General features: G+C 43.6%; 1 protein-coding gene across 1 annotated transcript in view; it reads right to left on the bottom strand.

The window, feature by feature from the left end:
• Positions 1-7,136: 7,136 nt before the first annotated feature.
• The window catches only part of pdgfc (platelet derived growth factor c), a 432,641-nt gene continuing 426,844 nt past the window's right edge, over positions 7,137-12,933 (bottom strand). The window contains exon 7 of the mRNA XM_078212010.1: positions 7,137-7,401. Coding sequence (XP_078068136.1) covers positions 7,346-7,401 — 56 coding nt within the window. The 3' untranslated portion in view covers positions 7,137-7,345. The remainder of the gene's footprint in view (positions 7,402-12,933) is intronic.

Raw genomic sequence — 12,933 nt, 5'->3', positions numbered from 1 at the left:
ATTCAGGGATGATGCACAGAAGCAGGTTCAAGACATTGATTGGTCCACGTTGATTCCGACATTCCTTAACAACAGTCATTGGCAATGTAAAGTTTTCAGCCTTTTGCGAAACAAAGAAAAAATGTTTCCAACAAACATGTTTTCCATCATTTTATCATCTGTGATGAATGCTGCTTAAAAATTGAAAGTTAAATTACCAATTGGAACATAGAACATAGAACAGTACAGCACAGAACAGGCCCTTCGGCCCACGATGTCGTGCCGAGCTTTATCTGAAACCAAGATCAAGCTATCCCACTCCCTATCATCCTGGCGTGCTCCATGTGCCTATCCAATAACCGCTTAAATGTTCCTAAAGTGTCTGACTCCACTGTCACTGCAGGCAGTCCATTCCACACCCCAACCACTCTCTGCATAAAGAACCTACCTCTGATATCCTATCTATATCTCCCACCACGAACCCTATAGTTATGCCCCCTTGTAATAGCTCCATCCACCCGAGGAAATAGTCTTTGAACGTTCACTCTATCTATCTCCTTCATCATTTTGTAAACCTCTATTAAGTCTCCCCTCAGCCTCCTCCGCTCCAGAGAGAACAGCCCTAGCTCCCTCAACCTTTCCTCATAAGACCTACCCTCCAAACCAGGCAGCATCCTGGTAAATCTCCTCTGCACTCTTTCCAGCGCTTCCACATCCTTCTTATAGTGAGGTGACCAGAACTGCACACAATATTCCAAATGTGGTCTCACCAAGGTCCTGTACAGTTGCAGCATAACCCCACGGCTCTTAAACTCCAACCCCCTGTTAATAAAAGCTAACACACTATAGGCCTTCTTCACAGCTCTATCCACTTGAGTGGCAACCTGTAGAGATCTGTGGATATGGACCCCAAGATCTCTCTGTTCCTCCAGTCTTCAGAACCCTACCTTTGACCCTGTAATCCACATTTAAATTAGTCCTACCAAAATTAGTCCTACCAAATTTATCAGGGTTAAACTCCATTTGCCATTTTTCAGCCCAGCTTTGCATCCTATCTATGTCTCTTTGCAGCCTACAACAGCCCTCCACCTCATCCACTACTCCACCAATCTTGGTGTCATCAGCAAATTTACTGATCCACCCTTCAGCCCCCTCCTCTAAGTCATTAATAAAAATCACAAAGAGCAGAGGACCAAGCACTGATCCCTGCGGCACTCCGCTAGCAACCTGCCTCCAATCCGAAAATTTTCCATCCACCACCACCCTCTGTCTTTGATCAGACAGCCAGTTACCTATCCAATCGGCCAACTTTCCCTCTATCCCACACCTCCCTACTTTCATCATAAGCCGACCATGGGGGACCTTATCAAACGCCTTACTAAAATCCATGTATATGACATCAACTGCCCTACCTTCATCAACACACTTAGTTACCTCCTCAAAAAATTCAATCAAATTTGCGAGGCACGACTTGCCCTTCACGAATCCGTGCTGACTATCCCAGATTAATCCGCATCTTTCTAAATGGTCGTAAATCCCATCCCTAAGGACCTTTTCCATCAATTTACCAACCACCAAAGTAAGACTAACCGGCCTATAATTACCAGGGTCATTCCTATTCCCTTTCTTGAATAGAGGAACAACATTCGCCACTCTCCAGTCCTCTGGCACCATCCCCGTGGACAGTGAGGACCCAAAGATCAAAGCCAAAGGCTCTGCAATCTCATCCCTTGCCTCCCAAAGAATCCTATAGAATCATAGAAATCATAGAAACCCTACAGTGCAGGAAGAGGCCATTCGGCCCATCGAGTCTGCACCGACCACAATCCCACCCAGGCCCTACCCGCTAATCCCTCTAACCTACACATCTCAGGACACTAAGGGGCAATTTTAGCATTGTCTGCATTACAACTGGAGCATGAATCTCTTAAGTCCATTTGCTACATTAGAGTGCAGCTTAAACACAAGGACAAATGACTGTTGGTAAAATGGCTTTTCAGTTCAGGTTGACTTTTATTTACCTTGAATTATTCTGACCAAAGTAAAAGCTACATATATGCTGGAGGAGTTTGATGGCCCATCTTACGTGCATATTGTGCCTTCAAGCATCCTCCTCTCCAATATTCTTTTCACCTTGTTTCTATTTGCAATTCCTTTTTGTTTTGAAGTTGTTCTCTGCCTCCCTTAAAATATTTCTAATACACCAGCACAGAATTTACTTGAACTACGTTTGCATAATCATTCTTTGAAACATCCCCATATGAGTCCATAGCTCTAATGATAATCTATCATCTGAAACTGGAAGGAACTGTGTGAGGCTAAACTGGGGTGCTGAGTCCTTCCTTCTCTGGGATGATAGCCAGGCTTCTGCCTGGCATCCATCTGGCTTTCTCCGTATTGGGAATTGCTGGCAAAAACCCATGTCCTACTGAGTCCTGGGACAAGCCAATCTGTCAACACCATGGCAACAACGTTTGAAGATTTCCTTAACATTAAATGCATATCTTAGCCCTTGAGTTCTTATGCAGCAGGTGCTCACCCCTAAAGCTGCCAAAGTGTTTCCTCTGCATCTCCAGTGTGCTGTTAAGAAAATATATTTTGTGATTTAAGGAAAAAAAATGTGCATTAGTGACCTGTTTATGTCCAGGTTGCAAAAAGTTGTTACACTGCTGACAGGTCAACTTTCCTGCTAATCCCCTGACACTAAGGGGAATTTGTAGAACATAGGCCTTGCATGACTGTGTGGAGTTTGCATGTTCTCCCCATGTCTGCGTAGGTTTCCTCTGGGTGCTCTGGTTTCCTCCCACAGTCCAAATTTGGGTGGGATTGTTGTCAGTGTAGGCCTACCCTTGGTCCATGTAACTCTATTCCTTGCATATTCACGTCCTTAGCTAAAACCCCTCAAATGTCCCCATCATATCTGTCTGCACAATTCCAGACACCTACCACTCTCTGTGTAAGAAACTTGCCCCCTCACATCTCCTTTGAACTTTCCCCCTCTCACCTTAAGTGCATGCCCCCTAGTATTAGGTATTTCAACTATGGGAAAAAGATTCCGACTGTCAACCCTACTTTGCTTCTCATAATTTTATAGGCTTCTATCAGGTCGCTCCTCGGATTCCGCCGCTCCAGAGAAAACCACCCGAGTAATTCCAACCATTGACACAGTGGTTAGAACTACTGCCTCACAGTGCCAGGGACCAGGGTTCAATTCTTGACTTGGGTCTGTGCAGAGTCTGCACGTTCTCCCCATGTCTGCATGAGTTTCTTCCAGGTGCTGAAGACATGCTGGTTAGGTGTATTGGCCATGCTAAATTCTCCCTCAGTGTACCCGAATAGGCACCGGAGTGTGGTGACGAGGGGATTTTCACAGTAACTTCATTGTAGTGTTAATGTAAGCCTATTTGTGACACTAATAAATAAACTTTAAACTTTATAGCTCTAATCCTAGTAAATCTCTTCTGCACCCTCTCTAAAGCCTCCACATTTTTCTTGTAATGTGGCGACCAGAATTGAGCGCAATGCGGCCTAACCAAAGATTTATAAAGATACAACATGACATTCTGATTCTTGTACTCAATGCCGCGATCAATAAAGGCAAGCATGCCATACGTCTTCTTTGCCATTCTATCTACTTGTGTGGCTATTTTCAGGAATCTATGGATTTGAACCCCAAGATCCCTCAAAGCTGTTCAGAGTCTTGCCATTAACTCTGTGCTTACTCTTAACATTTGATCTCCCAAAGTGTCGCAATTCACACTTGCTCGCATTAAACTCCATCTGTCATTTCTCCGCTCATATCTCAGCCATCTACATTTTCATCCGAGTCATTTATATATATCATAAACAGCAGAAGTCCCAATACAGATCACTGCAGAATACCACTAGTCACAGACCTTCAGCCAGAAAAACACCTTTCCACCACTATTCTCTGACTTCTATGGGCAAGCCAATTCTGAATCCAAGCAGCCAAGTCAATGTGGATCCTATGCATTTTAATCTTCTGCATGAGCCTACCATGTCGAAAGCCTTACTAAAATCCATGTAGACAACACACTGCTCCACCCTCATTGATCACCTTTGTCACCTACTCAAAAAAGTCAATCAAGTTAGTCAGACATGACCCGACCCACACAAAGCCATGCTGACTCTATGAGGGAGCGGAAGTCACCTGAAAGACTGAGTTTTTGATGGACTGATTAAAAAAATGTTCACTGTTGTAAATTATGGGGACCTGCATCAGTTTACTGTTATTCAGTGCATAAAGGAACTTAGAGGGGGAGAGATGTGGTCCCTGGCGACCTTCTGAAAGGATCAAGTGACCTGGGCTGACAAATTGGAAACTGAGTTAGAGCTTCATTCCAACCTGTCTGGGCTTTCTCCAGCAGTTAGATCCTGGAGGCATGATTGTGAGTATCAAATTTGCATTTCTCTGTATATAGTTTCTACTGTTGATAAATGTTCTTTGTTAATGACAAGTTATTAGAATCTATCTGGGGATTCAGGTTGGGACTTGACTTGGCACCCCAAAGCTTTTTTGACTAAGGTGGGCTGGAATCAATGTCCAGGGAATGGAGTTTGTGACAGGGCTAGGTGTGGTAACGTGACCCTTTTAAAGGGGCAATCCTTTGCGGGCCACGTGATCAGTCTGGGACTTATGGAGAGGCTGTGTGGAATGCTGAGCCAATCAGGAGCAAGGGCATGATGTGTTCTGGAATGGGGAGGAACCTCAGTTGGAGCCAGGTAGGAGAGAGTAGACTTGTGCATTAGTTCTGTCAGAGCCTTATCTTGTAGATATATTATATTAGTTAATAAACCATTCCTTGTTAAAACAGATCACTGTTATTACACTGGTGACAATGAAAAACTACATTAGTCATCGGGAGGTTGCAGTGCGCAGTTAGGGGGCAAAGAGAATGATCACTGAAGTTAAGAGTAAACAGGTACAGACATTCTTAAAATGCCTGTAGTCGGGAAGACTGAGCCATGTGAACCAAAACTTGAGAGCTGGTGGCAATGTATATATCAAAAGGTTACATTATTTCTTAGTAGCTATTGAGATCACAATGGATAAAAAAAGATAATACGGCTCATAGCTTGTGGCCCACAAGGTCACAGATATTGTCTCATGGCTCAAGACTGATAAAATTAATACTGGCTGGAGGTATTGAATATTCAGGATGAAGGTTTCCAAGAGCTACTGTGTAGATATTCTGAAGTTTTCCGGAAAGAACCAGGGAGGGTAAAAGTTTATTTGAACTCTGAGACAACACCTAAATACTTTTGACTCTGTCCAGTGCCTTCTGCACTTCTCATAACATAGAAGTGGAGTTAGGAAGATTGGAAGACTTGGGTGTCATGAAACCTGTACAATTTTCTGAATGGGCTGCATCCATAGTCTCTATTTAGAAGCCAGATTGCATGGCAAGAATCCATGAGGATTATAAATTAACTGTAAATCGAGGAGCTCAGAGAGATAGGTATCTCATTCCAAGAATCAAGGACCTCTATGCAAAATTAGTAGGGGACCTTAAACACATCAAGTTGGATGGGTGAAATTACATACTTAGATTTTAGTGTAGACGCCGAAGGCCTACATCCCTTGGAGGACAAGGTTAAAGCCATAAAGGAAGTACCACAGCCTAACAATGTGTCAGAGTTAAAATCATTCCTTGGGGTTGTGAACTATTATGGCGGATTCCTATAAATTGTGTCTGAGCCCCAGTACAACAGCTTTTGAAGAAGCAACGGCAAGGGAAATGGGGAGAGGCACAAAAAGAGGTGGAAGCAAGCCTTACAGTCATCAATACTACTTTTGCATTTTGATCCAACCGTTGGTTGTTACCTGTAATGCTTCACCATATGGAGTGGGAACAGTTTTGTCCCATGTCAAATGGAGTAGAAAGACCAATTACATTTGCGTCAAAAACATTAGCAGATGCAGAGAAAAAGTATTCTCAGATTGATAAAGTCTGGTGGTAATTTATGTGGTGAAGAAGTTTCATCAATATATATATGGTAGACATTTCATCATAGTGTCAGATCCCAAGTCATTGTTGAGTTTATTCCGAGAAAATAAATAGTCTCTGTGAGGATACAGAGATGGGCTCTATTGTTAGTTGCATACAGCTACTCTATCCAGCATTGACCAGGGATATAAATATCGAATGTAGATGCACTCAGCCACCTTCCTCCGCCATAGATCGACCACAAGAAATAATGTTGGTGCTGCACCTGATCGAGAATTTACCAGTCTCAGCTACCCATATTAAAAGTTGGACCGAAAGGGGCCCGATGCTATCAGAACATAAGAGGATGGTGTTACTATGATAAGTCAGAGAAAATCAGACATTACTTGCAGTGTAGGATGAAGATAATATGTGAGGAGGGCATGTTATTGTGGAGAGCTCACGTTGGCGTGCCCCCCAGGTAATGACTTTTATTACAGGAGTTGCATGATGCACACCCCGGACAAAGTAGGATGAAAGCACATACCCAAAGTTACGTTTGGTGACCGGCATTAATAAAGAAATCCAAAGAATGGTCAGCCAGTGCCAGAGTTGTGAGGCCCAGCAGTCATTGCCGTCATGTGCATATGCATCAATGGGAATGGCTGGGTCGGCCATGGTCAAGACTGCACGTAGACTTTGATGGAACATTGATGGGACATATGTTCCTCATCCTGGTTGATGCTCATTCTAAATGGCTGGGTGTTCAGTTGATGAAATCTACAAAGGCAACAGACGCCATTGACAAGTTGCAGCAGATTTTTACAATCCATGGCATCCTGGGGAGTCTTAAGTGTCAAACAATGGGACAGCATTTACAGTGGAAGAGTTTCAGAAATTTATTCAGTCAAACGGTATTCACCATCTTTGGTCAGTTCCTTACCACCAATGGCTTAGCAGAACATGCTGTACAAACATTCAAATCATCTATGAAGAAGCACGTTTGTAAACAGTTGTCTTATGCTTGGCAAGTATAATACTACACCGAAAGCAACCACAGGGGTCACGCTCGCTGAATTATTAATGTGACGCTGCCTACAAACCCGTTTGGATTTGATATTTCCATATTTGGCGGGGAGGGTGGAGGCTAGTCAAACCTCCCAGAAAGAAAACCATAACTCAAGAAAAAGGGACAGAGTTTTTCAGGTTGATGATTTAATCATGATCAGGAATTTTGCAGGTGGACCAACATGAGTGACCAGCACCTCTTGCCACTGGGAAACCCATGGCAGGAGTGCAGATTTTTTTTACCATTCATGGCATCCCAGGGGTCTTAGTGTCAGACAATGACACCACTCTTACAGCAGAGGAGTTTCAGAAATTTGTTCAAACGTTATTCGCCACCTTCGGTCAGCTCCTTACCACCCAGCTTCCAATGGCTTTGCAGAATGAGCTGTACAAATGTTCAAATCATCTATGAAGAAGCAAGTTCATAGTTATGCTTGGCACAAAACTCCAGCAAGTTAGTGAAACACAATTTCCCTTTTAGAAATCCATATTGTCATTTCCTAATCGACCCAGATTTTTCCATGTGACTACTAATTTTATCCTGAATAATTGTTTCTCGGCGCTTGCCCACCACTGATGTTAAACTGACTGGTCCATAATTGCTGGACATCCTTACAAAATGGTTTGAACAGGGGCGTAACATTTGCAATTCTTCAGTCCTCTGGCACCTTCCCTGAGCCTAAAGACTGGAAGATCGTGACCTGTTCCTGAAATTTCCATTCTCACTTCCTTGGATGCATCTCATCTAATCCTGGTGCCTTGTCAACTTTAAGTACCAATAGTCTATTCAACACTTCCTTCTTATTAATTTTGAACCCTTCCAGTGACAGAGTTTCCTCATCTATCTCCATGGCCTGGGTAGCATCTACTTCCTTGATAAAGACCCAACATCTACAGATGATGTCACATAAGAATATAGGAACATAGGAAATAGGAACAGGAGTAGGCCATTTGGCCCCTTGAATCTTCTTTGCCATTCAACTAGATCTTAGCTAATAACTGTTAAATCTATCTATCGCTGTATCAAACATATTCAATGATTGATCCTCCACATCCCTTCGGGGTAGAAAATTCCATATATTCATCAGCCTCAGAGCGAAGAAATTTCCCCTAATCTAATCCTAAATGGTCTACCTTTTATTCAATGACTATGTCCCCTGTCAAGCCCTGTAAGGATTTTGTATGTCTCAATATAAGGTAACCTCTCATTCTTTGAAACGCTAGAGAATACAGGCCCAGTCTCCTCAATCTCTCCACATAGGACAATTCCACCACCCCAGAACTCAGTCTGGTGAACTTTAATTGCACTGTCTCTGTATCCTTCTTTAGGCAAAGAGAACAAAATCACATGGAGTACTTCAGGCGCAGTTTCACCAAGGCTCTATCCAACTGCAGCAACAGTTATTTACTCCTGTATCCAAATCCTCTCGCAATAATGGTCAATATACTATTTGCCTTCCTATTGTTTCTGACACCTGCATGCTAGCTTTCAGTGACTTGTGAATTAGGACACCAAGATACATGTGGACATCAACAGTCTCCCAGTCTCTCACCATTTAAGAATTACTCTGCATTTCTGTTTGTCCTAGCAAAGTGGATTGCTTCACGTTTGAGAACATTGTGATTTGACTTCCATATGCAACTCCCAAACATTGCCATTCTGTCCCGAACAGGAGGGCACTCTCTAATTAACTGGTTTATTTTTTGCATTTAACGTTGGGATACTGGATATCGTTGTCTTATTGATGACTATAGAACCCTGGGGTGGCACGGTGGCACAGTGGTTAGCACTGCTGCCTCACAGCGCCAGGGACCCGGATTCAATTTTGGCCTCAGATCACTGTCTGTGTGGAGATTGCATATTCGCTCCATGTCTGTGTGGGTTTCTTCCGGGTGCTCCAGTTTCCTCCCACAGTCAAAAGATGTGCTGGTTGGGTTGATTGGCCATGCTGACACCCTAATGTCAGGGGATTAAAGTAAAGTTAAAGTTTATTTATTAGTCACAAGTAGTCACAGTGTTACATTAACACTGCAATGAAGTTACTGTGAAAATTCCCTAGTCGCCACACGCCTGTTCGGGTATACTGAGGGAGAACTTATAATGGCCAATGCACCAACCAGCACATCTTTGGAGTGTGGGAGGAAACCAGAGCACCCGGATTAGCAAGGTAAATATGAGGGGTTATGGAAATAAGGCCTGGGTGGGATTGTGGTCGGTGCAGATTCGATTGGCCGAATGGCCATTTTTTGCACTGTAGGGATTCTATGATTCTATTCTATGATTTTTCCACATGATATTCCATCTGTCATGTTCTTGCCCATTCACTTAGTCTGTCTAAATCCTTTTGAACCTTCTTTGCATCCTCCTCACAATTCACGATCCCACCAAGTTTTGTGTCATCAGCAAACTTGAAAACATTATATTTGATCTCCACATCCAAATTATTGGTACAGATTGTGAATAGTTGGAACCCAAATACTAATTCTTGCAAGTACACCATTATTCACAGTCTGCCAACCTGAGAATGATTCATTTATCCTTACTCTCTGAACAGGAAATCCTCAATCCATGTCAGCATATTGCCCCCAATATCATGTGCTCTATTTTTACTTACTGAGGTCTTGTGTGAAACTTTATCAAAAGTCTTCTGAAAATCCAAATATACCACATCCACTGGTTTCCCCCTTAGCTGGACCCTGTCAAGGGTACATCAAACACTGACAAATGAGGTCAAGAAAGTCATTATTTACTGAAAGGTGGTGCATGCAGACTTCAGAATGGGGCCCCGGAGGGGTCATTATTAGTGCAGTACATTAGGGATGGTTTGTACCAACAATTAGAGGTTGAAGATGGTGTGGTTTGGGAGGGTTACTGCTGTCTTTAGACCTCTTTGCAAAAGGGAAGTACGTCAAGGTTCCCGTTTTTGTTCAGGGACTGCAGACAGGAGTCACAAATGCAGACATTTCTGCTGCGAAACGGAAAGAAACCACAGGCAGTCCAGGGGCTATGTGGACCTCATAATCAGAAGTCAGAGATAGAAAACAGTGCAGGAGAGCAGTGGCCATGCAGCAGGAACAATCATTGAAAGCATGGAGTACCCCAGCTGCAGGGAGGGGGAAGGGCCTTGTGCTCAACAGGAAAAAAACACAGCTTGGTATACAGGGCAGTCTTACAATCAATAACCCTGGGACTGGCTGTCCTTGTACTGGGCTGCAGAGGGAATGATGATGGTGACAGGGGGCATCTGCAGCCTGGAGGTAGGGAATATGTAATGCAGGGGGAGTAAGCCAATTCATGGCTTACGAAGGAAATTAGAGATAGTATCCAATGCAAGGAAGAAGCATTCAGATTGGCCAAGAAAAATAATAGGTCTGAGGATTGGGAGCAGTTTAGAATTCAGCAAAGAAGGGCCAAGGGATTAATTAAGGGGAAAATACAGTACAAACGTAAGCTTACAGGGAACATAAGGACTGATACTAAGAGTTTCTATAGATATATGAATAGAAAGAGGTAGGTGAAGCCAAATGTAGGTCCCCTGCAGACAGAAACGGGGAATGTATAATAGGGGACAAAGAAATGGCTGCGCAACTAAATACATACTTCGGTTCTGTCTTCACAAAAGAGAACACAAATCAGATACCAGAAATGTTGGAGAAAGCAGGATTTAGTAAGAGGGAAGAACTGAGGGGGATCAACATTGGTAGAGAAATGGTGCTGGGAAAATTGAAATAGTAGATGCATTGGTGGTCATCTTCCAGGATTCTATAGACTCTGGAACAGTCCTTGCAGATTGGAGGGTAGCTAATGTCACTCCAATATTTAAAAAGGGAGATAGAGAGAAAACAGGGAATTATATACCTTACATCGCCTTACATCGGTAGTGGGGAAAAACCTTGAATCCATTATCAAGGACTTTATAGCGGAACATTTACAAAGCAGTGGCAGGATGAGACAGAGTCAGCATGGATTTATGAAGGGAAAATCCTGCTTGACATATCTGTTGGAATTCTTTGAAGAGGTAACTAGATAGAGTTGACAAGGGGGAGCCAGTCGATGTGGTATATTTGGATTTCCAGAAAGTGATTGACAAAGACCCGCATAAGAGATTATCGTGCAAGATTAAAGCGCATGGGGTTGGGGGAAGTGTATTGAGATGGATAGAAAACTGGTTGGGCAAGAGGAAACAAAGCGTAGGAATTAATGGGTCCTTTTCAAATTGGCAGGCAGCAACTAGTGGGGTGCCACAAGGATCAGTGCTGGGACACCAGCTATTCACAATATATATTAATCATTTGGATGAGGGAACAAAATGTAACATCTCAAAGTTACAAAGTTTACAGATGATACCAAGGGAGGGTGAACTGTGATGAGGATGCAGAGATCCTTCAGCATGATCTGTACAGATTGGATGTGTGGGCAAATCAATGGCAGATGCAGTATAATTTGGATAAATGTGAGGTTATTCACTTTGGAAACAAAAACAAGAAGGCAGATTACTACCTGAATGGCTGTAAATTGGGAGAGGGGAGTGTGCAGCGGGACCTGGGTGTCCTTGTGCACCAGTCACTGAAGGTAAGCTTGAAGGTGCAGCAGGCAGTAAAGAAGGCAAATGGTATGTTGGCCTTCATTGTGAGAGGTTAAGTACAGGAGCAGGGATGTGTTGTTGCAATTATACAGGGCTTTGGTGAGGCCACACCTACAATATTGTGTGGAGTTTTAGTCTCCTTTTCTGAGGAAGGATGGTCTTGCTCTCGAGGGAGTGCAGCGAAGGTTTACCAGGTTGATTCCGGGGATGGCGGGACTGATGTATGAGGAGAGATTGACTAGTTTAGGCTTGTTTTCCTGGAGTTCAGAGGAATGAGAGGGGATCTCATAGAGACTTCTAATATTCTAACCGGACTAGACAGGATAGCTGCAGGAAGGATATTCCCAATGGTGGGGAGTCCAGAACCAGGGTCACAGACTGAGAATTTGAGGTAGGCCATTTGGGACAGAGAAAAGGAGACATTTCTTCACCCAAAGAGTGGTGAGCCTGTGGAATTCATTACCAAGGGAGTAGTTGATGCCAAAATAATGAATGTATTCAAGACGCAGCTAGATATAGCACTTGGGGTGAATGGGATCAAGGTTATGGGGAGAAAGCAGGATTAGGCTATTGAGTTGGATGATCAGCCATGATTGTACTGAATGGTGGGAGCAGGCTCGAAGGGCCAAATGGTCTCCTCCTGTTCCTATCTTCTATGTTTCTATGTGAAGCTCTCATGTTTGGCGAGTGGGAGTCGAAGTGGGGTCAACTCTGTGCGTTAGTGCGCACGCAGCCTCTAGATGGAATGGGTAGAGGTTGATTTGGGGCAATAGTGGTTTGCAGGTGATGGGCTCAGGGTTCAGGATAGAATATCCACCATTACAACGGTAGGATCCAGCATTATTGGGGAAAGCTGGAGATTAACAGGCAGTAGTTTCTACCTGCGCATTGTGAGGCTTCAGGTGAATCAGAGGCACTTAGACAGTGAGGGAGAGTCAAACTCAGTCCAACATCCTCAGTCGCTCTCAGGTGCCTGGGAATTTTGAGGGGCCAGAACATCTGCAGGGATATTTGCTGGGGAATAAGGGCTACCCACTGAAACACTGGCTGATGATACTGGTACATTGCCCACACAGTTGTGCTGAGGAGAGGTACAAAACTGCTCACAGTTTCACATGCTCCCTTGTAGAACAGATCATAGGACGTCTAAAGATGCACTTCAGATGCTTGTACCGCTCAGGTAGCTTACTGCAATGCACTCCCAATAGGGTTTCCCCTATAATAAGTGTGCTCTGCCCTTTACAATCTGGCTATTCAAAAGGTGACTTTGAGGTGCTTCCTGGAGCCTTTGTACTCAAACTTAATTGCCATTTAGTGCCAGGGGGCTAGCTAGGGTAAATGCATGGGGTTAT

This window comes from Mustelus asterias, chromosome 1, assembly GCF_964213995.1.
Source record: "Mustelus asterias chromosome 1, sMusAst1.hap1.1, whole genome shotgun sequence".
Lineage (NCBI taxonomy): Eukaryota > Metazoa > Chordata > Chondrichthyes > Carcharhiniformes > Triakidae > Mustelus > Mustelus asterias.
The sequence above is the reverse complement of the archived record's forward strand: the minus strand, read 5'-3'. Positions and strand labels throughout refer to the sequence as shown.